We start from the raw sequence: 23,967 nt of genomic DNA, 5'->3' as shown, positions 1-23,967 counted from the left end.
GCCGTATCAATTGTTATCGGAATGATTTCAGCACTGCGTTTAGAGCGGGAAATGATCCGGAAAATGCTTTGTGTTGGCCGACCCGCATACGCTTAGCATCGACGCATAACAAAGATCATTTCCATTGATGTAGAAAAATCCATCATGTGCATAATGCGTCTCACTGCTAACAATGAAATGTTTCTAAAAATGCTTTATCACAAAAGCGTTGTCCTGAAAGCATGCAAAAAGAAGGTATAAAATATTCATTGCTTTGATCATTCCATCAACTGGTCTGGCAATGGTTCGGGTTTCAGCATGATGTTAACCTTACGAATGGAAGCCTAGAGTGAATTTGGAGCCTTTTGCTAGCATTAATATTCCAATCGTTGCTCCAATTGCTGTGGCCAAATGAGAAGTTGAAGGAATGGAAGTCAACCCGATACGATAAATTGTACCTCCCCCCCCCCCCCCCCCCCCCCCCCCAGCACAAGAAGTTAAAGCATTCGCCCCGGCAGCGCCCTGATTGATGGGATTCAATTTCGATTGCCTTTGCCCGAGCCCCCGGTTTCTCAGTTCACCGTAATCGTTTGCGGTCAAATAATCTTCACTCGTTCATTATTTGTCACATTTGTCACACCGAGCTTTGGCCTGTGAAAGACGAAAAAAGCCTTTTAGGAATGTTGCAGTTGCCCCGTGTCGGGCCCGTCTCGTTAGAAGCGAAACCATTCCGTGCGGCTGAAGCTAAGACCGATCAGCAAAGACCGAAATCCGTTCCAGCGCTGGAAATGAAAACACAAAACGCCAAAATCCATCGCTATTATAATAACCGAGCGTCAACGGTGCGCAACCGGAACGGGCCGGACAGAAGCTGTCATCTAATTCGGTTGAGTTGAAAGGATTTGCTCCTAATTCCGTTGCCTCCCGATTGCAATTACAGTTAGCCCAGCCCGCAACCCGACCGGATTCAACCGGCGGATGAAGCTAAATGGTGTACGCAGGAATTACGCTCGGCGTTTCTGTAACGCTCTGCTTTAGCACGGTGAAGGCACGGTGAAGGAAATGTGTTGAAAGAAGGTTGAAGAGTGTGGTCGACGTGCGCACGCGGGAGGAATGGGGAAGGAAAACTTTTAGAAAGAGTCTTATTTCGGCAAGAAGTTCCCAACCGGGCGAGAAAGAATAAGGCAACACGGTAAGGTTCTGGAGAACAGACTAGCGGCAGGACTGGATGAGGGCAGCTAAAATCCCAAAACAGAAGAAATTTGTTCGAATTCGGCTCGAAGCTGATTGAGGAAGGTGAAAACTCACCGCCCCAAACACACACATACACACACACAGTTCCTCTCGTTGCTTTCGCTCCCCCAAAATAACGGATCTTTCTCCTCGCTCTCCGTTCCGTTCAGACAAATGGAAAAAGTTTTTCCGATGCGATGTTTGTGCGTCCTGCCTTTCTTGTTTTTCCGCTACGGTAAATGCCATAAATAAAGCTATCCCATACCGTGGCCGTTGATTAATCCTTCCGATTTGTGGGGCTTCGCTGTTGGAAAGGAAAGCGCGTCGTCTTCGTCGTCGTGGGAAAATAGCAAACCCGAAGCGGGAGACAATCGACCTGCCCTGGTAGCATTCATTTGAGGGCTTTGTTTCATTTGGCTGATTATCGTTAATATCTATTTACTTTTGGTGAGGAAGAAGGTATGAGGAGCGAGGATGGAAAGAGGTTTTTGCCGAGCGAAACGGTACCTCGGCAAAGACCAAAGTAACAAAACTCAATTACGCGCCTTCCGGTGATTGGAGTGTCTTTCGAATTCATTTCCCGTTCCCTCGGATGAGGAATGCCAATTTCCGTTTGATGGAAGGACTGAAAACCCCCCAGCAAGGGGGTTGGTGGAAAGAAGAATGTTTAAATATTTTCAATCGGTTTTTAGGAATGTCTGAAGAGCCTCCATTCTTAATAACATCCTGCTTCGATCGTTCGATCGCAACAGTGTAGTGCTCGGTTTGGATAGTAGATATGCGCGCAATGAACTCCGCTCAAGGTGCACTACTGGGACTGGAACTGGGACGAGCCCTGTCGAAGCGAAAGCGGGCATCCGACCCGTGACGGAACTTGCCAGTGAACTATGCAACCATCGTTCCTGACAGTAAACCACAGCTAATAAGATTGGAATCTCCGCGCTTGTCGGACGACTTTTCCCGCTCGAGCTTTGGGCGCTTCCGGGTGCAGTGCAGCGGGCCGAATGATGGAAACCTATCGCCCGTCACCGTTCCCGGGGGCGCCCAGGGTTCCGCTGTCAATGTTGCGCCGTTCACGTCCCTTGAAACCATGAACGACTAGCGCTCCAACGGTGTGGAAATGGAGATCGGGAAAAACGCATTATCTAAATTGAAAGATAATTGCATTTGGTTCCGGTGTCCTCACGTTCTGCCTGGGACAACAACAACGCACCCGTGGGCGTGGGTTGAACGTTGATGCATGTTTGTGTGTGTGTGTGCGGGCGTGTGTGTCACTGTGCCCGGTAATCTTACCGACGAAACGAAACGTGAACGATGGCTGCAACTTGATCGAACAGCCATCTAGAGGGAAGGTCTTTTGTTTGTACGCGCATCGGAAAATAACACACTCTATCGCGGGAAGGGGTGTGGAGGGCGAAAACGACGACGAACGATGATGATGATGGGGTTTCGCCGATGTCGCAAACCACGGCTTCCTTTAACGAGCGTTTCATTCTAGGCGCTTCTGGCGGAGGAAGCGCCGAAACTGAAGCGGCAAGACACACAACGGACACACACACACACCCACCCACACTGCGGAGTGAGCTCGCTGGAGGGCTAGGAAAAGGAACAGTGGGGTCCGGGGCGCCGAAATTGGCCGCCAACTTTAGTCGCATGAAACATTAATTTCATGGTCTCGGTCATCAGTGCCAGTTCGGGCGTCGAGATTTACGGTCTCCGTTTGTGCAGAGGATGCAGCCGATCAAATCGTTCTACCTGTTCTCGAAGCTGTTCGGGCTGTGCCCGTACCCGCTCGATCCGACCGTACCGGTCAACACGCGGGCCAGCTACGTGAAGCAGCTGCTGCCAACGTACACAGTGCTGCTGCTGTACTCCTCCTGCCTGGTGAGCATCTTCTGGCAGAGTGGCAACACGTCCGACATTTCCAACGCCGCTAATTGGATACAGGTGAGCGTACAGACGAGCGTGACCGGGGCACCCGCTGACCCGTTGACTGCACGTTGGGCATGCATGTTTGCAACCGGAACCGGAGCGCAGGAAATCAATTTTATGAAACGGGATATAAAATGGTATTTTGATGAAGGAGGCGGTTTCGCAGCCGGTGACGGTGGCTTTGCTCCAGGCACGGAGAGTTTAAAGTTGGAACAAATGGGGAGCTTTGTTAGGTACGATCAGTCTCCTAAAACTTGTAGCAAGTTTGAAGAGAGAAAATTGCGTTAAAAAGAGGAGTATTGTTTCGCACATTGCATACATTTAGGGGGTTTAGGCGTCGTTGTGCGTAAAACGCCTCGGGAAAGTCTGCATTTGTGTTAAAGTCTTTGCATTTTTCGTCTAATTAATGCTACATTCTTCCCGTTACAGTTCATTCCCAACTCATTTGCGTACGTCTTTTCGCTCGTCTTTGCCATCCGGCATCGCACGATGGCGAACGAAATTTTGACCACCTTCGCCATCGCCGACGATAAGCTGCGAACGCAGTTTGGTATTTCCTTCACGATGCCAAACGTCAAAATGAGACGCGTGTCCATCCTGGCTTGCATTGGTAAGTGATATTTGATAACCTTTGATAACCTTCCCTGCTTTCCAGAATGATTTGAGCTGTACTGTTTGCTGCAATCGTACGAAGCCGCATCGAGCGTGCCTGTAACAACGAGCTGGGCGCTCCGAACCATTCACCCATGGTTAATGATGTCCCTTATTTTGGATTCCTTTATGTTTCACGCCATCGAACACTCCCGGACGCCCGTGACGTGACCTTTCACCCCCAGTCACCATGACCTGCGGCAGTACCATCGGGGCGCTCACTTATTTGATCGGAGTTAATTGGAATCGTATATGGACGTTGCTTTATTGGATCGCCTTCTGTATGCCAAAGGTAAGTCGTTTCGAAACCGTAACCATGAGTACGAAAGTGGATGAGTATTGTTGGGAGCTATTGGAAAATAAAATGCACGAGAAAAACAACAACAAAAAAACTCCCCAAAGTGAAACAAGACACGATACTGCCTCGAACCTAGCAACGGTGATTTTAACGACCCCGGCCCAGCGATCAGTATTGTGCTTATACTCGGTGGTGTTTCGGGCGGCAAGCGGAGATTACATTAGACATGGAATCGTGTGCTAACAAATGAGCAGTTTTGGCTGCTTTCAACATTCTTTTTTTTTGAATGCTAACCAACTCGTTCCCAACCCCCTAGCCCGGCCAATAGCAAAGAATGGTATCACTCAACTAACCTCCACCGAGCACGGTCACCGTGGGAAGGCCATCAAAAATCGTTTCTAAAAGCACACTTAAATCCTCCATTCATTTCATAGGCAATTAAGCAGAGCTGTATTTAGTTGTGTAACACGGCCAGGATGCCCCGACGGGGCAACGGGAACGGTCGGATGCGTTTTTGTGCATAAGCATAACCGGCAAACGGAGCATCGCAGCTCCTGCGTGGCAAAGCACTTTCGTGCACTGTGGCGATCGTTTTTGTGTACATTTGTGTACAAGGTTCGTTTGGGCGCGCCGGCTAAGTAAAATCCTTGTCCAAGCGTTCATTCTACGTGCTCCAAAAGTAAAAAAAAAATAGGTTCACTTTATCTGCGCGTTCCTGCCTTTGCAGCAAAGTGCACGGGAAGTTAATTACCCCACCCGATCGTGCAAAAAGTCCTTTTGTCTCGCTGGTTACTGCAGTCTTTTTTCCTCCTTTCCTGCATCCCGAAAGGATCATTGAGCAAGTCGACCCATTAGACGGTCGACGCAGAATTTGACTTTTAGATGAATGGCGGTAAAAGCCTGATCCAATGGTCGGAACATTTTTTTTTGCTGTGTTTTTTTGACGTGGTAAGCGTGTGCGTACTCTCTAATCGCTTCACCACGGGGCAAGCTGGTACCATGATGTGGCAAAGTAGTGCACTATCCTACTCCTTTTTTTATGTGTGTCCTATTCACTTGCTATGGAAATATAAAAAGCCTTCAGCAAAGCACCATGACTTGCACCGTGATGGGATGGATTCGTGTGAAAGAGAATAGCTTTTGAAACGCACCGCGAACGTGATCCGAGCTGTCGATGTTACGCTGTCAAAAGATAGGGGAAAAGGCCGCTGTTTTTGGGGAAAAACAAACAACGCACCAGTTATGGCGTGTTCAAACGCATAATAAATGGAAGGTTTTTATTTTGTGTAGTTTTTCCTCCTCCAAGCGGAATGAAAATGTTATGCTTTCATACATTGTAAGCCACTTGAAGTGAACCTTGCTGAAATGAAATCTGCTTTTTCTTCTTTTGCTCTCTCTCTCTCTCTCTCTCTCTCTCGTTTTTTAATGCTTGCACGAAACCCAAATCTCATCAAGATCAGTTTGGATTGCTTCTGTTCAGTTTCCAGTTCGCCGGCTGTATCCTGTACCTGTCGGACCGGGCCATGCTGCTGCTGAGAGGCATGAAGTAATCAACCGTGAACTTTGCTCTTTTTTTCTCTGTGTGTGTGTGTGTGTGTGCTGCACCTGATCACAAGCTATCTGGTGTTTGGTGTGTTTCACTTTTTGCTGCAAAGGTGCACACTACCCCCGGCACAGCTCAAACAGAATCACGCACGCAACTGCACACGATTGCATTCGGGATGCGCACCCATTTCTCACGTGCAGCACCGTGTTGCAGCACCCCCACCACAACATTTCCACTGACTAACATTTGTGCACGCTCGGTTGCAGCAATTTTCCGGTCGGTGTGGAAAATCTCGCCCTGCAGCCGCAAACCCACGGCCACGGGCCGCAGTACAAAACGCTCAACATGGCGATGGGCGGCAACCATCTGCCGAGCATGCACGAGGGCAAGCTGAACCGGCTGACCACGCTCGCGACCATCAAGATCCGCGCCATCAGCCCGCTCGACTCGATCCAGCACATCCGCGAGGTGGTCGAGCTGCTGCAGGACCTGTCGGTCAAGATAAACCACTGCTTCGGCAAGCAGGCCATCTTCTCGCTGCTGTCCGCGTTCACCTGCGTCACGGTGCAGCTGTACTACATGCTGAACCACATCAAGTCCGGCTTCACCGCGTCCCGGTCCGAGATCTATGCGCTCGCGTCCTGCAGCCTGCTGTTTCTGCACGGCATCGAGTTTTGGTCGCTGTTTACCAGCGGCGAGAACGTGCGGCTCAAGTGGAAAAAGGTGATCAATTTCCTGTTCTTCATGAAGTCCAAATCGGCCGACGATGACTTTCGCACCAAGGTGAGTGTCCGGGGGAGGGAAGCAAGGACGAACGTGGTTGTGGGTTAGTATCGTAATTAAAAATCGCCGATATTAAAACGCGCCGACCACTGATTTGCCTCGTTTCCGGGTGCGTGTCCGGTGCGGGTTGGCTTCATTTCCGAATGTTGTACACCAAAACGGCAACCAAACCAAAAACACTAGGTGGACGATCTGATTTCGTTCATGGTGACGAATCCGCTCGAGTTCAATGCGTACGGGCTGTTTCCCATCGATCTGTCGGTGCTGACGGGGGTAAGCAGAAATGCCGGTGGTAGCACTGTCGAAATACATAATTAATGTTGCTCCCATCGATTGGGATGCGTCTCTTCTGTCTCTTTTTGTGTGTGTGTGTGTCTTTCTTCTTTTTAACAGATTGCTTCCTCCATCACAACGTATCTGATCGTGCTGATACAGTTCAAAATATCCGAGGAGCAGTCCAGCGGCTATGACGATGATTCGGACGAGAAAAGTCAGATCCAGTATTCAGCACACTAGCGCAGTAACTGCACGGTGGAAGTGCGCTGTTGGTGCGATTGGAACTATTGGCTGATGGGATGATACCGTGCTCGGGACTGTGAGTTCGCTCTTTGTCGCCTGACGTCATTGTGGAAGGTCGCCAGGGGTTTTGTGCCATCTACCTGGATCTCGATGCATGAGCTCCAATGCCCGATAAAGCTTCAGTTCGAACATTATTTGTTTCATTGCGAATCACATAAGAGGCGAAAGAACTCCGTTGGAGCCAAAGCATCTATAAACTATTCAAACAACAAACAACAATTGCGAATCACATGAATGCTCGCATCAATTTAATTTGACAAGATTTGATTTTGAAGTTTCAGATAGCCACATTGCTTGCCATTAAACTTTTCAATTCCTTAGCATTCTCTCAAATCGATAATTTAAGCTCAATTTATCACCACACCATATGTATGTTAATCCCTGAATTCAACATTTTAATTAAAATTTTAATCACAAAGTACATCAAAGGAATGTTTTTGCGATTATTTTGTATTTTTCTATGAGTTTGTTGACTATTTCAATAGTTTGAGTAGGTAAACCATACAAATTATGTTTAAAATGATTTTTTTCATTGAGTCGGATTAACTGAACAAATATTCTTTATCACTTGAAATGAAAAATTCGTCATTTTGCAAGGATCTATTTAAAATTAAAATGTAAATCGGTAGTATAAAAATCATTTTGAATAGGAAGGTGTATACCACGTATTAAGTTTCATCATAGAGTCGGTAAACTTCCTTTTACGTCTGTAAAAGTGCTAAAATAACTCAAAAAGTTGTTATAGCAGCCACTTACAGATAAACACTTTGTTATGTGAACTAAAAACATCAACAAAAGTGATGGAAGCAACATAAACGAGCACTGTCCGGGCAGCAGCTTCGAGAAGCTTTAATGTACGTTCATAACAATGTAAAACGCCGGGCCTACACTTGCTTGCTCTGTAAAACATCCTTCTGTTTATTGCTTTATTTATTTAAATCATAAAGTAACAATACGATGTACTTCACCCGATGGGTTTATTAATGTTTAGAATCGCCCATTAGCTTTAATCGCCGTACTTGAGAAACAACACGCTGACCTGAGCCTGTTAGCTCAACGCTTGCCGCAATGCAATGGGTTGAACGCCCTTTTTTTCTGCACTTTAATAACACCGATTAGCAAGTCTTTATTCTTTCCACCCGGCCCAGCTGAAGGACACCAGCTACACCGGCAGCGCACAACATCACATTAATGTAGTGCTCACAACGCACTTCGCACAGCGCTGTGATAATTTAATTGCTCTCGAAGCGCAACCACCAACGCACCGTGTGTGCAACGAGCAATTGGGGACGAACGGTGAATCATGCTTGGCTCACCGTGAGCACCAGCTCGAAGCACCCGGTAGCAATGATGATGAGTGAGCGGTAGCAGCAGCCCGACGCCGGGCTGCCCATGTAGCCATTAAGCCGGTAACAGTTTGTAATAATCGCTTTACAAAACATCCTCCACAATAGGACGCAGCAGCAGCAGCAGCAGCACAGAGCAGTAGAGCTGGGACGCCGTCGACACTTGAGCAGCACAACCGATCTCCTGCCTGGAGAAACCACCGAACCAAGCGGTGAAGACAATGGGGCCAACGGAAGCTGAATGAGGCAGGAAAACGTTTAAGATCGGTTAATGCCGTCTCCAGTCGGGGGGGGGAGAAGGAGACCCATAATTACAAGTAAGTACATTTATTACTGGCGAATTCGAAATTATACACACACACACAGATTCACTGAAAGCACCGGTGGGCTTTACAAATGTCACAAAAGCGCTGGAAGAGAGAGAGCGAAGGTAGCTGTGAGGTTGAAATGGGCGCACATTAGACCGTCATTTAGACAATGTTCTTTTGGTGAGACCCGCCACCACCGGAGCCCAGAGCGAGGTGCCCTGGTGCGTCTTGTTGTGGAAGTTTGGGCACTGCGCCCGGTCTGGAAAGCAGTAACGCGTGGGTCCCAAAAGCGGCAAATCATTAGCTACGATCATGGAGTGGTTTTGTGTGTAGCGTGGTCGAATTGCGGTGGTGCGAAACTTGCACTCCGCTGGGCACTGGGAAGCTGCAGCATGCAAAACGTTTGCCAGCCGGCAATTTAAATGTGGAAAACTCAGCTACATTACGCTAATTAACACGAACGGTACCGAGCAAGCTGCACCGCACACGCTTTCCAGTTAACGAAATGTGTTACTGAACTTTTGCATTTGCAACAAAAACGATCCCAACAGTTGGGGCGAGTATTTGTCGGTGGGACGCTCGGGTGAGTGAACTGAATTTTGGGCCAACGCTTGGAAATTTCTCCCATTTCATGCTGACTGACTGACATAACAATGTGTGCGGGTGCTTGTTCCGCGGGTTGGTTGGGGCTGGTTGGTGTGCCTCAAGATTACACTCCCGGGACGTGCGGGTGAGGTGGAGGCGGTACAACCGGTGACGGTTGGCAAAAAATAATAAAGTAAAGCAAGCACAACCCATTTCCCGCGTGCCCCAATCGCACCTCCGTTGGAAGGCGAGGAAAGCTTCTGCCTTGTTAAGGTCCAGGACGAAGCACAAACGACGTGTTGAGAGTGAAAGGGAAAACTGCACGTGTAAACTGTACGGGAGAGGAATTAAAACTGCTCCCGTGTTGTTGCAAAACTCAAACAATGGGACCGGGCGATGGGCGAGGGCGTCCATCGTTCGGGAAGCGTATAGAAAGGTAGCGGAACAACAACGACAATGCCCGGCTGCAAGCTTGAGCACGTGAGCAAATGTGCCAGGCCCTTTTGTGGCCTGGGCGTAGCGTTGAGGCCAAGGTTGAGGCTTGATCCGGGCGCTACTCGTGTTTTTATTTTCCTTTTCCCCCTTTTGTAATGCCACAACATACGAGCCGGGAGCTTCGTGCGCATTTTTTATGCCCAAACTGTTCCGTTCTCGCCGCCCATAGTCTGCTCTACACACGCTCGCTTAACAATGGGCATTCTTTTGGTGCCTTCATACCGACACCTGCCAGCGTTACGTGTGGGGAAATGGGGGGAGGGTGATCCATTTACACACATTCACAAACACAGACACAGGGTTAACATGTTAGCTTTATGTTGGCCTCGGGAAGAGGCACCACCCGTCTTTACCCACTTACATGCGCTTGAAATGCTGCTCCCGCCAGTTATACCCCTGAAATCCCCCAAAATGGCTCATCTCAGCTGATGATAAGATGCATACGCTTTCAATTCCACCGTCCCCCTCAAACCGCTTCGCACGGGGCGCAAGCAGAACGGCAAGCGCTTGAACTTTCCGACATGCTGCTTATGCACCAGGGCCAACATTTAGCTGTGCAGCGATGCAGGGCAATGCTAGGAGTTGGAGTTTGCGATGTGTTGGAACTATTCTAGTTATTACATTTAAAACTGCTGCCCCCTTCTGCCCGGGCAAGACCGGTCGGCTCGCAACCGAACGGACGGTGGTGCAAAAATGTTGCAGGGAAAAAATGTGGAAAGGAATCGAGCGGGCTATCGTGCAGGTAAATGTCTTTGAATGCTTGCGCTGTGGCCCTGCAGGAATTGAGCATTTGCGAAAGTGCAAAACAAACGTATGGAATGCATGGTAAAGGCAAACGTGTAAAGAGCAGTTTTCAGTTCAGTGTTGTAATGTTATTTTGCAGTGCTTGTTGGTTTCTTTGGTGCACAAATGAAACCGTTACAGGTGAGCTTTGCTCGTTTGCAGTAAAAGTGTGGTGTTTGTGTTGAGAGCTGTTTTTGCAGAGAAAAGTTCGTAACGAGACTGCAAGAAAAAGAGATCGTTTTACGGTCGACTCAAAAGTTCACTTCATGCTGTGTAGTGAAATGTTTTACTTTGCTGATATGTTTTCTATGTAACAAAAACAAGGAAAACACCCATTCTGTATGCAAATGTAATTGAATTCTGCACCCCAAAGCTTTCCTTTTTAAATAATGTTTTATTGACAATAGAATCCTGTTTCTGAATTGAATGCTGCTCATGAAAAATAAAGGATAAATATTGCTACAAGAGTCATCCGATCAAAACACACCTCGAAAAGAGGCTTAAAGTATTCATGACACCACTCCTTCTAGTTCCGTAGATTTTTCTATTTAAGCATAAAGAAAAAAAATCACAGATAGACATATACACGCACAGGCAGCAATATCACATACCAAAGCATCTGTTCTCGGAGCCGGATTGACATAGAAAAAACAGCAACCCCCAACGCAACACTCCGTCACGAATGGAAACGCAAAACCACCGAACGGTGGCAACACTTTAACTCGGTAAAGCAAACGGTACGAGCTCGCTGTTCCGCCGTCACTTCTGTTGTGCGTTGTGCGGCTTAGTTCAATAGTAAACAAAATAGAGCAAAAAAGCAATGCCGACGAGTGAACAGGTTTACCTCTGCAGCTCATGCGTGCTCGTGCTGGATGGAGGCGCCTGGTACGTTGTAGGCGCACTGGTGAAACGGAAAGCGTCACGCAGGTGATGGCTTTCGCAGTTTGAAATAAGCTAGCAGCGATAAATATAGAAACTGCTTTTTGATAAATGAATTAATCATACGCTTACCTTCTACGAATTTGAACTTGCGAGCGTATATTTTTTTTCATTCTTTTTATTCATTTGACTGTAGTTCAAGAAAATGTAAAACAACCGTTATTACCTTACTCAGCATAAATTGGAAAGCGATTTGTTTGCTTTTTTCACCATGTCCCGGTAGTGTGGATAAGGTAAAACTGGTAAAACATAAAAAAAAACCACATACATCAGCTAAAGCCAGGTAAGCGATACAGATCGAAGCAAATTCCCTGAAAACGGGCTACGGTTTTAGTACATTTGATTAACATTTCAACACATTTCGTACAAGCTTTTCAATTTGGGTTGAAAAGGTTCGAACCCGGTGGGATGGGATGTGTTCGGTGAGCATTTTGTTTTATCGAATCTAAATGGTTTTCCTGGTTTCAACGAACTGCCAGAAAGCTGATAAGGTACACGCAAACGGGCAGTGTAAGGAAAGCAGCACTTACTCCTTTATTTTTTCAATCCGGAATAGTAATGGTTTTATTGATTTTTTTTTTCGAAACCAAAACACACTATGAAAAGAGTTCTAGGAATGACCCAGTAAAGGGTGAAATTTAATGCAATTTTGTTTCCTTTTAAGAAAGTTGTATCAGCATTAGTATTGACTGTACATTTTTGTATAGGGTCCCTCTTTCTACAGTGGTCATGGTCTAGGCCATCATCTTACAGTTGATCAAGCTGGTAGTTCTTTCTACGCCTCCATGCCCAAACTTATCGTCAAATATGGTCCGAGGAATACGTCGCGAAAACACATTCAGAGCGTTAGCATCCTTCAGTGGGCTGGTTCAAATCTCGTGTCCATAGAGGTTCACCAAGCACATCGATGAGCATGAATCTTGGACCATCCAAAGATAAAGTCTACTCTACTTATTAACCTAATAATGTCCACGTTCAACCTTGCTACCGGGAACTGAATAACCGTCTACGTTTAACATTCACTTATTAAAAGGCATATTTTATTCTCGCAAACGATACATATATTGCCGTAAAGTGATTATTTTTTTCTGTGAAAAAATTCACTTTGAAGTTAATATTCTCGCTTTCATTCGAAATCATTATAGATTATGCTTGATGATTTGAAAGGGCTAATGTAAAAGTAGATTTTTCTGGGAAAGTATATAAGAGCTATTTTTTACGAGGATATTGTTTACAGAACCGTTATGACATGTTGAAGCTGAACAGGCAGTATTGAATTTTATTTTTCCTAGGTCAGAATTGATAACAAATTTGAACGGCGGTAATCAACCCTGTTCGTTTGAATTAATTTCCAGCCAATCCCGACAACCACACAAAACTTTACAATTTAAAAAAAAACGCACAACACAAGATGAATACATTCCATCTATCAACCCGCTCCGATCAGCTCGTTTTGCAACGGATTCTTCGTTCGTAGCTCTGCCAGCTGCTTGGATGGTTTTTGTTGTTGTTGTTGCTGTTGCCTTTGTCCCCACGAAAGCGATCTTCATTAGTGTTTGCGGTGCCATGAACGACAAAAAGCTTACCTCCCATTACTAGCCTAGCCGTACTCATAAATCACTCCCTTGTTTGTCCAGCCCGTGCAGGGCGGGAAAGGGTCGTCAATCCCGAGTTTTGGGTGGGGTGCCGAATGAGGCGGATGGTGCGTCAAACAAAACCGACAACCAGTCCGATGCGGGACACTCGAGTAAGTAATTTGGTGTGCATATTTTAGCATAAATTAATCGAAATCGCCCACGTACGCGACACGGTAGCTGGAAGGTAGGATGGGCCGGGTGGCAGTGCGCGAACGACGGAATAATGAAGATTAATATCAACCGCTCGGTGTGGGACAGTGTGCAAACGCAAAACAAAAACAGCACACGGATAAGCTCAGCTTAGGGGTGTTTTTTTGTTGAAAAGGGGTATACCGTTTTGCCAAAGACGAGATGGTTGCCCCTTGGCGGAAGGAAAGTGGGGCACATTTTGAAGATTTCGTAGGTGGTGCCTCATCGAGCGTACCCCCGCGTGATTATACACATCCTTGAAGACGTTTAAAACAACCGGCGGCTGAAAGCATCCTTTCTTTGAGATGAAAAATCCGCCCCAGGGTGGCGAGTTCATGCACGTGCCATGGCTGACTGATGAATATTAATCAGTGTGTGGTGTGGCCTGAGGAATCTTGAGGCTGCAATCGTTAGGCCACCACTGCTATAGGCTCCCTCAGCCCCGCCAGCATCATTACACAATGAATCGCAGCTAATTTCAATTGGTCCCTCGAGGAGCTTCACAGTTAATTGTGCGCTCACAGCTCCCAGCCGGTGGGAAAATCTGGGCTTGGGAAAAATAACTCCCACCCCAACCCTCCACGCGGTGCACAAACATCCGCAGGGAGGATAAAACTCCCCCGCGAATTCATTGCCAGAGCATCGAACGGTGGTTGGCATTTGTTAATCTGATGCCACTTCAGATCACTCAGGCCGCCCGCAAAAGCTCACCCAACTGTGCAACGAACGGAGTGACGGGCTGGTGAAGGTCTCTTCACCGGCGTCAAATCAAACGATACAGCCCCTATCCTGTCGTGAGACAATTTATCTTGCCAAAAGCCGCTTCCCTTCACCGACATTTACCCTGCAAAAGCTTGGGCCCGTTTGCCTGCCGAACCCTATCGGGTGCCCAGTGGAATGGAAATGATTACATTTATTCTTTCCATTTGATGCGACCCGTTTTGCGCTCGTTCTATTTGCACTGATTATATCTATTCTCTGGCTGCCATCGACTGCCAGAATGCCAGGGCACGGAAGGCAAAGGCGAGCGATCGATTAGCAGGGATCGGTCGGATAGCTGGGCTAGAACAGGGGCAGCCGTGTGGCTGGCAAGTGAAAATGTTTTCAAATTGATAACTCAATCCACACGGCAGTCGGGCCACCAGCACCAACCACCGAGCCCTGTCAATGAGTGGCACCGAGCCGCTCAGCAAAACCGAAGGAACGGAAATGTAGAAATCTATCTCTGCCCCAGATTGATCCGTGGCCCGATCTCGTGCGCGCGTGCCTCCCCCCGGGTCGAACAAAGTAGAATCCCGCCGGGAACGAAACACCCGTGGGTGACGAGAAAGCGCTAAGACACGGCTCAGCCTTTCACAGGCCACCAAACGGAGCGGTACGATGAGGAGGCTCTTGTATTACTCGCTAAAGCTCCACCAAGGGGGGCCCCTTTGGTGAAGAGGAAGCGCTGTGAAATGAACACACACACACACAAAGACACAGAATACGAAACAAAGCAACACTAACGATGACACACGACGCTCCAAAGACAATGAAATAAACCATGGGATTTCTTTCCTTTCCCTCTCTCTCTCTCTACAATCTCGCTCGATCGGCTGGGATGGAGGTATCGTTCGAGCAGACCCCGGGAAAGGACATGCTGGTTCTGTCCCTGATGGGCATTGGTGCAAAGCTGCTTTCTATGTGGGCTTTAGCCCTCAACGTTGCAGGCGGACCGCGGTGTGTTGAAATGGTTTTGAAAAGAACCTTTCCCGGTTTACCGGATTCCATTGGCAAAATGGTGAAGAAGAGGGGGTGGGGCAGTTGGTTTCGAAAGGATTTTTGTGTCCATTATTTACTTGCTTTTTTCTTTTCGAAAATGGTGCAAAAGCAATATTCTACTAGCGGCATCGCTTCGAAAGCTGTGCCAAGGATTTGGTAGAGAACGTTCTCTAGCGATGGTTTGGCATCGAGCCGGAGCTTCTAGTGAGCGAATTATGGAGATGAATGTGACGAGCGGGTTTTTTGTGCGAAAGAAAGGAGAGCAGCAAAAAAAAAACAACAAGAACAAGCACGGATGATGGGTCGAGAGTGCAAAGATTTATGATTTGCCAACTGTGGTTTAATTCTATCACAGGCAAAGGAGAAACGCTTTTTCATCCACTTTTTCGCTCCGCACTCGATGCAAAGTCATTCGTGATCACAACGGTTCGAGTCTTGGGAACGGTTTGGAAAGGGGTAGAAGGGGAAGGAAGCTTTCAGCAGTGCAAATTCATACTTTTGTAAGCACATAGAGCCCAGACGGATTATGGAGCCTGTGCGCGCTAGCAGCGTATTAATTGACTAGAAATACATTCCCAATCGGGCAAAAGACAAACACAGCTCTTGGGTGGTCAAAGCACTCGACAGTAGGTGTTTGATTTGTATTGTAATCTATCGAGAGAATTGAGGAATGTTGTTTTTTTATGTATGCCAATGTATATTTCTCCATTATTATACGCTTGTTTTTAATGCAAAAAGGGAAGCCAATGAAAAAAAAAACAGGGAGAAATAAAAACAAGCATCGATTCGCTGTGAATTGTAAATTTGTTTTGCGACAATATTATCGCATTTATTATTCATAGCTTCGCTGGAATGGGGCGGAGGGATGGAGGTTTTTTGTTTTGTTTGCATAGATTATGTTGTTTCCTCCCTCTCCTCTACCCTTTCTGTCCTTAGTTTACAATTCCGGGCCATTAATTAACGCAGAAAAGGACGACCGTCCGCCATTCGGCAGGTTCATGTCGGCCGGAATTACCAATTCCATCCAGCGCTCCACCGATGCTGCTGCAACGGATCGTTGCAGCGGTGTAGTACCGTCCGTTTGCTGTAACCCTAGCGAAAGGAAGCATAAAAGCGTGGAATCGATTGTTTGTGTTGGTGCGGCAATTTAACCGACTGAAAAGCGATGGAACGGTTTCTTTGGTTAGATTCATTCCACTGCAAAAGATACCCACTCATAACACAAACGCGAGTAGGATAAATGAGACTAGTTTTTGGTGGATGGTTTGTTTTTCTTCCTGCGCTTGTTCGTGGAAACCCATTTCCGGTTTGCAGCGCTAGCACACTGGCACGAGCTTCCATGCCCTCACAGACCCATCGGTGGGGGCGGCTATTTAAAAAGTGGTAATGAGCAGGAATAAGTGCGCAAATATTATAATGAGGTAATATTTGTACTCGAGTGCTACATTCGGCTGCTTTCGTGGGAGCTGCTGCCTGCGTGGGACCCCTTTTTCGAGTGCTTTCTGCACGATACTTGTACAAACGACCGCACTCTCCGTGCCCGGAACTTCAACAATCGTCCTGCCAGCACTGCGTCATGAATACTAAGTGAGCATTTTTGGCTGACGTGAGCACGGCCGTCGCGTGCTGCAGGGTTGAGTCGTACCCGGATTCGTGGCCAGCCCGTTAGGGCCAACCGAAGGAGCTTAGCCGCCCGTAATCCTGCAGTAGCAGAGCGATATTTTAGCGTTATTTTATCCCGCCCCGGGCAAAGCTCGGCCGCAGATTAGCCGCTGTACCCTGCCGTCAATTGTGGCGGGGGGGGGGGGGGGGGAATGGGGGGAGGTGTTAAGAGTGTGGCTTATGATTATCAAACTTGTAAGTTGATTTTAATTGTCCGTTCGGCAACGCTAAGCTCAGGTTGTCTCGTTCCACTTGAGTTCAGCTGTGGCGGCTAGGTTTAAATAATGTTTGTCGGTGTTTTGAAAAGCATTATTTTGTCAACACTGAAATTGAAACACGAAAACACAGGGATAAGGCAGTTTGCAAAACATTAAATAGACGAAGGAGGAGCAGAAGAAGAAGAAAAAACGCATCAACCGTCTTCGGGCAAGCGATTCGGTTGGCGTAATGCGGTGATATTATTACCACAGAAAACGTGCTCCATGTGTTTGCTCTTCGTAAATCGATTGCCACCGCGCAAACCTAGGCCCAAGGGCCATAACAAAAATAATAAAAAAAAAGAAAAACAAACTCAGCCCGTCGTAAACCGCCGATGTATCATGTTTGAAAAGTGTTTCGCTACTTCTTTTTCGATCGCTTTTGAAGTGCCGCTAGAAGTGTGCTGCTAGACATAGGCAGCGCGGCAGTGGAGGAGAGTGCAAGTTTGGGGAAGGAAAACACCACACTCACTAACACGCCCTTCAACAGCACATACACACGAACAAACAGACACGCACAACAACATCGTGGTGCGATCATGCTTTCCCTCTCTTGTCCCTTCTTCCTCTCCAAAAATATTGGCTCTGTTCGTTGCAAGTGTGCAAGTGTGAGGTTTGGTGCTGTTTTTCCGTCCATCGCCATCAGACAGGAACTGGCATGAAAGCGGCGGCGTACCGGGTGAATGTGATAGCTTGAATTTCCGGGCTCCATTTTCGCTGCTTGTGGCCTCCGCTCTCTCTCTCTCTCTCTCTCTCTCTCTCTCTCTTTCTCTCTCTCTCCCTTTATATATCTCTGCTTCTCTCTCTCTTTCTCTCTTAAACACACACGAACATACACAAAGCTCACAACTGCTCCCCTAAGCTAGGACAAGAAGTCGGTATGGCTGACTGAGCTTTTTCTCCACAACGCGTCTGGCGTATGATTTCAATCGGAATGTATGCACGTGTATGTATTTGCCGGTGTATGTGTGTGTGCGTGTGTGTTTGGTTTTTGTCCCCAAAAAACGGGAAGGAATCTTGCAATCATAACATTCCATTGAAATTTATAGAAATACTTTCCGCCTTGACATAATTCCGGATCGACGGATGGCGGCACCGTCGCACCGCTCGGGAGAATTTCGGCGACTTTGCGATACGTTTTGATGGCGGTGGGAGATGCGATGCGTTCAAGCTTACCGTCTGGCGCGTTGTTTGAAGCGGTACAGAATTACCGCCGTCGTCATTCGGAGAAGTGCAGTGTGTCGTAGGTCAGGTGGGTTTGCATTTGTGAATGTGGTTGTTTCAATTGCGATTTAATGTAGTGCCACCGGTTTCACGTGAAAATTAAGAGAAATTCATGCAAAATAGGTTGGATGCCTTTGAAGCACGCAATAGTTTTAGTGGGATCCATTGCTTTGTAGTGCTGTTAAATTACTCCTGTGAACCATTAGTGTGTGGGGAGTGCGATCATGCGTCAATAAAAAAAAACACATTTCTGAATCTGTTCAAGCGTTGCAATGAAACGTGTTGAATAAACAGCCATGTTATTTATTAAATTTTTTAAAAAATAGTTTTTTTTATAATAATTCCAAAGCAAAGTACGTCCAAAACCGTTTCAATAACTCGACTAACAAACCAGCCAGCCTAAGCTTAACTCAACAGCTACGGAGGAAGGTTTTGTGGGGTGATGTTTTTTCGTTCAACACCGTTGCTGGCTCGGTAATGGTGTGCCATGTTCGGTGGCTGGAGTGTCTGGTGCCCGGAACTCGACATTACAGACCCAGAACCGCTTGAGAGAGGCATAAAAATGAGCACTTCATATTCATTTCATTACACACTCTTTTTTATTACACCCTCAATCTTGCCCTCGATTCTCACCCCGGCTCGGCGTGCCGGAAATGAATGCTATAATGGCGTCAAGTATGAGAGAGATAGATATAGTGTGTTTGTGTTCGAAGGAAATGTGCCCCATTCCCCTTTCACGCGGGTACCGTAAATGGCCTCCACTTTGCACTCCGTTACGGGAGGAAGCGCACTGTCTACCTTTGCTAGATCATCCATATTTCTCCCGGTGAGATGGAATATGTTTTTATATAGAAAATAACAACCGCACACATTCACACACATACGGTATCCACACCTGAAACGGAAGCAAGCGAAGGCAAAGTGAAGGGATTTATTTATGTGCATCAAAGTGGAGTAAAAATCTCGGTCCTCCCTTGACAGGACGAGCGAGCAAGCGGGTGAGCGAAAAAAATTGCCTTCACCGACCAACACCTTCTACGCACATGGGGGTATGCGCGGGGCACATTTTAGGAGGCGAGGGAAATACTTCCTGCACCACTCACCGGTACGATTTATGCTGCAACTTACATAATACATCATCACGATAATTGTGGCTCGAGTGGCACAGCGGCAGCCGTGGCCCGGCGCGTAACGTCGAGAAGAAAACCATGCAAAGTGGGATACTTTTAATGCAAAGAACTGCCGGTGTGCCGGAATCGCGATGCTGCACTGTGGCCCACCATCGGTCGGGATGAAAAGGGGTTGAATAATGAATGTAGCCCAGGAGAGTGTAAGCGGGAAACCTTGCCGCGGCGGTATGATAAAGGCGACTCGCTTAAAAATCTCTTCATGCATGCACAAATCCCTGTAAATGAAAAGCCGCACGAATGGAATGCCAACATATATTTATGACGCGCTGCGCCCGATATGCGTTGATGAGTGTGTGAGCGAGCGTACATGTGCTCGCAGAAAGCGAACGCCTGTGAAGAGTTTTTAGCGCACGTTAAAGAGGCAAAAATAATGAAAATATACATTAGCCGGAATTTAATGTTTGCATGGAAAATCCAACGTAGCTTATTGGACGGTTTACTATCTGACATAAGAAAGTGATCTCCTCACTTGCACGTAATCTCCGAAAGCATTGAACCAATTAAAATCTCACCCTCTCATCAGGAAGCTCCGTTTTGGCAAAACTTTTAAATTTATCCTTGCCATGCTCAGCTCCACCTAGGCAGCGTGCTGACATTAACAAATTAATCATATCATCGCGTATCGTGTCTGCCGCTGACATCCAATTTCCGGCACGTGTGATACAGCTTCGGGATCAAACAGATTGATTTCTTTCGATTTTTTTCTTCTTTTTTTTATGCTGCTTCCATTCAGCTCAACACTAAAGTGCTCGCCAACGACTTTTAAACGGATATTGAACGATTCCCATTTTGCTGATTGCTTTCGCCCGCCCCAAAGTCTGCACGGAGCGGCACGGCGTGTGTGCGTGTGTGTGTCTGCGTCGATGTGGTAGAGGAAAAACTGACTGAAAAATCATAAGTCGAACAGTATGTGGGTACGTTGTTTTGCTTTGCCTTTTGTGTAGCGAAGCACAGCGAACCCGGCACCCAACACACGCCTCACTGCTGGCTTTCTTGCTTCCCACTCGACAAGGGCTTTGAACGCAATTGTTTTTCTTGCGAGCAAGTTTTGCTCCCTCATCCAGCGCAGCATGCAGCGAAGGGTGCCGGTGGTAGAGTGACACAAAAGGCAACAAAATCAATTGATGTTTTCCAATTTAGTCACTCGAGCAATCGTCCTCGGGATGCAAAGTTCTGGTGGCGAGAGTTTTGTGTGTGTGTGTGAAATATTAGTTTTCCATCAGCTGGCTTTTTGCACCGCTACAAGGGAACGCGTTCGATCGATCGATTGAGCGTTGGGTGGGTTTGTTCGGATGAAGTTTTCCTCCGCTTACTTACACCCACCGCACAGTGCCCTGCATAAAGATACGCTTATGCCATCCCGGTCCCTACCCGGTGGGACACAACTTCCTGGCCAACTTTTCGAACCCTCCGCTTCAAATGCCACCCTTTCCGCACTGAAGCAAGGAACTTCATCGCCTCACATGAACCTTTTGTGCATTGCTTTCACCCAACTTACCGTGTTCTGTTTGTTCAGCGGTGCTTGTGCTACAGCGCCGAAGATGCTCCCGGGGTCGAGCTGTAGCTGTAGCCTTTATTTTTCACCTCGTCCTCCGGCTTTGCCTTTATGATGTTGCTTTTTATGCTAAAGAAACTTCATGCAGGGCCAATTTCCCCTGGCGGTGCTAAATAAAGGAGAAAAGGAAAGGAAAATTGAAATTATGATAAATTCATTTAAGCGATCTCCATTCTGCTGGCGATGAAAGTGATGGATGAGGAGCGAGGCGGCCAAATTTATGACTTCCGGATTAAAGATGGCACCTCAGTGCAGCCTTACTCGGCAGCCCCGGCCGAATTCTGTAAGGAGTGCCGATCGTTTAAGTGACGGTGTGGGAATTTCAGCACCATACAGACCGCTCCGGCAGACGGCAATAACGTGTCTCGCCATGCTTGTCCCCGTGGGGCAAGTGCTCGTTCGATCAATGGATAGAATTAAATTTAATCAGCAGTCACGCCAATTCACACTCTGCATTGGTGCCCCGTGTGAGTGCTGATGGTGTTATGCTTTAGCTGAGCTGCCTCCGCCATTTTACCTTTCGGTTTTTTTTCATGAGCAACGATTGGAATCGTGGTACCACCATTCGGAGAAGTGCGAAAGTGTAACGCGAAACAAATGTTGCCAATGACATGGAGCACCACAAATCGACAAACGCGCTGCATGATGGATCTCAAATAAGCGCCCGACGCGAATGATGGATCAATACACTAAGGCGAAGGGCTGAACAGGCACCAACCTCAGCAACACACCAGCAAGGCACCCACTTTTATGTGTTCTTCCATTGACGCTTTCGGCTATTGGCCCCATAAATCGTTCACGCTACAGGCGCCCTTGCTATCGCGTCGAATCCTATGATCCACTGCTTCTTCATTTTTCAGCCCCATTTGCACCCTCCCTGTTTGCTGATTATAAAAGAGAAAATGTGCATGATTTTTTCGCAGCTGCAATGTCCGTACAGCATACGCCCAAACACAGAATCCAATAAACGGATTGCTTTCATGCCGAAAAGTTTTCGAATTTGCCAGCCCTCGCCGAGCGAATGCTCGCAATGTGTGTGCACAGGGAGGATTTTGTTTATTTGCAATTTAATCTAGGAAAAGTTCAAACACTTACACGCATGATGATTAAAATCCGAAAAGGGTGAATGTGGGGTCAACATTTTTGGGGCTTTAAAATTGAGTTCAATTAAAATTGTTTCGTTGTTTTCCCGGGTTTTATATCGAGTTCCTTCATCGCAAAAAAATGGTCCAAAATTCACTTTGATGGTTGAAATGAATTTCAACCACTGCATGCGCATGAAAGCATGTGCTTTTTATAACCACGATTTGGTGCTCACTCACAAACACGCACCCAACTCGCACTCTGTCAATATTAAAATAGCTGTTTTTCTCGTTACGATCATGTCGGGCTAAGCAAAAAGCATAATCGACCGTAAAATATGTTTTGAAGCAACACAGCGACGGATTGAAAAGCGTTGCACCGTTCCGGCCACGCCACTCACACACTCTCCCGCACGTGTGAACTGTTTGCCCACTCGTGATCGGCACTTATTCGACACCATCGTTTTGCTTTTCCACCCATTTTTTTTTTCGGGGGGCCTTTTCAAAAGCTCCATTCAACCGCTCCTTGGCTCATATCTGCTACTGCCAACTGCTTTTGCATAAAACTGTTTTGTGTCGGTGCCGGTTACTCCCTTTGCAACAGTGTAGAACGGGAAAAACGACGTTGCAACTTGCAGGCACCAAATCAAACAGAACGGTGAAATGAAAAATAACATACTACTCTATCATACACACACACAGACACGTATCGTGAGCGACACACGACGTGTATGAAATACGCTTGCAGCCGTACCGAAAGCTTCCAGGAGGCAGTGTGTGCGGATAGCTTGCCCGTAAAAGCATCTGCCTTGCGTTTGGGAGATCCAGCGCAGGAGCCTATTTTTCACGCGCAAATGCTCGTAAAATTGGCTGCCGATTGGAAATCGGTGAAGTAAATCTGGCCATATTCTTCAGTCCCGTTGGGCGCGAAACGGAGGAAAACGAAAGCGCGCGCGCTCGCCATTCATGTGATCCGATGTTTCCGATAAGGACCGAGCAGGTTTGCCATCGACCAACAATAAACCGATCAGTAGTATGATCCGTCGTGTGAAGTGCCCGGGAGAAGAAAAGCACATTTTTTTCCAATTGATGTCAAGGATGTGGGTAGACCAAATAGAAGGCGACAAGAGAGAAAAAAAAACCCCGAACGAAACTATTCCGTCGTTTTGCCTCAAAAAGCATTCCGCACACGAACAAGGCACAAAGGCAAACAGAGCAATCCCATAATCCGTGCACCTACGGTGAAGAAGCATCGTCATTTCTGTTGCCGCTCCCTACCCAACACGGTACAGATAGTGGTGTAGTTGCCGCTGGAAGTAGTTATTATTGATTGCGGAAAAGTTATTGCCACGCCGGTTAAACGACTGTGCGGCGAGAGTGACGGGTTTGGTCCGTTCTTTTGTATCCGCCCCGCGGGGGCATCGATTGGCATCGTTTGCTTTGCCGACGCAACTTTGGCTGGTGGCGGTTGGCCTTTCGGTTTCACCGCTTCTACCCGCTGCTGCTGGTGGGAGCGCTTTTATCACACATCGCGGTAAAGCCTACGCCGCCGATCCGGGGTTCGATCGATCGTATAAAGCTCGTAAATAAATATCGTCAATAGAGCGTTCGTCGCCAACATCGAGGTACGAGCAGGGGAGTGTAGTGAGTGTTTTCGTGGTTTCGTTTTTATTCTTCCTTGTGTTTTGGTTGCTGTTGTTGGTGGTTGTTCTTGCCAGAGTCAAACGTTCGATCGAGCCGATGCGCACCAGGAGCCCCGGAAGGTGATGGGAAAATCGATGTATCAAATCATCATCGTTGCCTTTCCCTTATCGTAAGCGCAAAACGCTTCGAGCAGCCGCCAGATGGAACGCGACCAAGATCAATCAATCGATAGCGCTTGGTTGTTTTTTTTTTGCCTCCCCCCCATTCTGGAAAGTTCTATTTCGGGTGAAACATTATAAAAAAACTCAA

The 23,967-nt window shown here is 47.2% G+C and overlaps 2 protein-coding genes across 4 annotated transcripts in view; one reads left to right on the top strand and one right to left on the bottom strand.

The window, feature by feature from the left end:
- The window catches only part of LOC120950966 (dipeptidase 1), a 123,394-nt gene that overhangs the window by 79,235 nt on the left and 20,192 nt on the right, over positions 1–23,967 (bottom strand). Inside the window, exon 2 of one of the 3 annotated variants that reach the window (XM_049605356.1) lies at positions 20,876–21,041. The exons of the other annotated variants lie outside the window; for them this stretch is intronic. The gene's annotated coding sequence lies outside the window, so the exon portion shown is untranslated. The remainder of the gene's footprint in view (positions 1–20,875; positions 21,042–23,967) is intronic. 3 annotated transcript variants of the gene reach the window in all.
- Positions 2,559–8,185, top strand: LOC120951933 (gustatory receptor for bitter taste 66a-like). The gene is made up of 7 exons (XM_040370945.2): positions 2,559–3,159; positions 3,574–3,754; positions 3,981–4,087; positions 5,554–5,639; positions 5,906–6,422; positions 6,606–6,695; positions 6,816–8,185. The coding sequence occupies exons 1-7, from the start codon at positions 2,944–2,946 to the stop codon at positions 6,936–6,938; spliced, it is 1,320 nt and encodes a 439-aa protein (XP_040226879.1). The 5' UTR covers positions 2,559–2,943; the 3' UTR covers positions 6,939–8,185.

Source organism: Anopheles coluzzii, chromosome 2, assembly GCF_943734685.1.
Source record: "Anopheles coluzzii chromosome 2, AcolN3, whole genome shotgun sequence".
NCBI classification, from domain to species: Eukaryota; Metazoa; Arthropoda; class Insecta; order Diptera; family Culicidae; genus Anopheles; species Anopheles coluzzii.
This window is presented reverse-complemented; position numbering and strand designations above follow the sequence as displayed.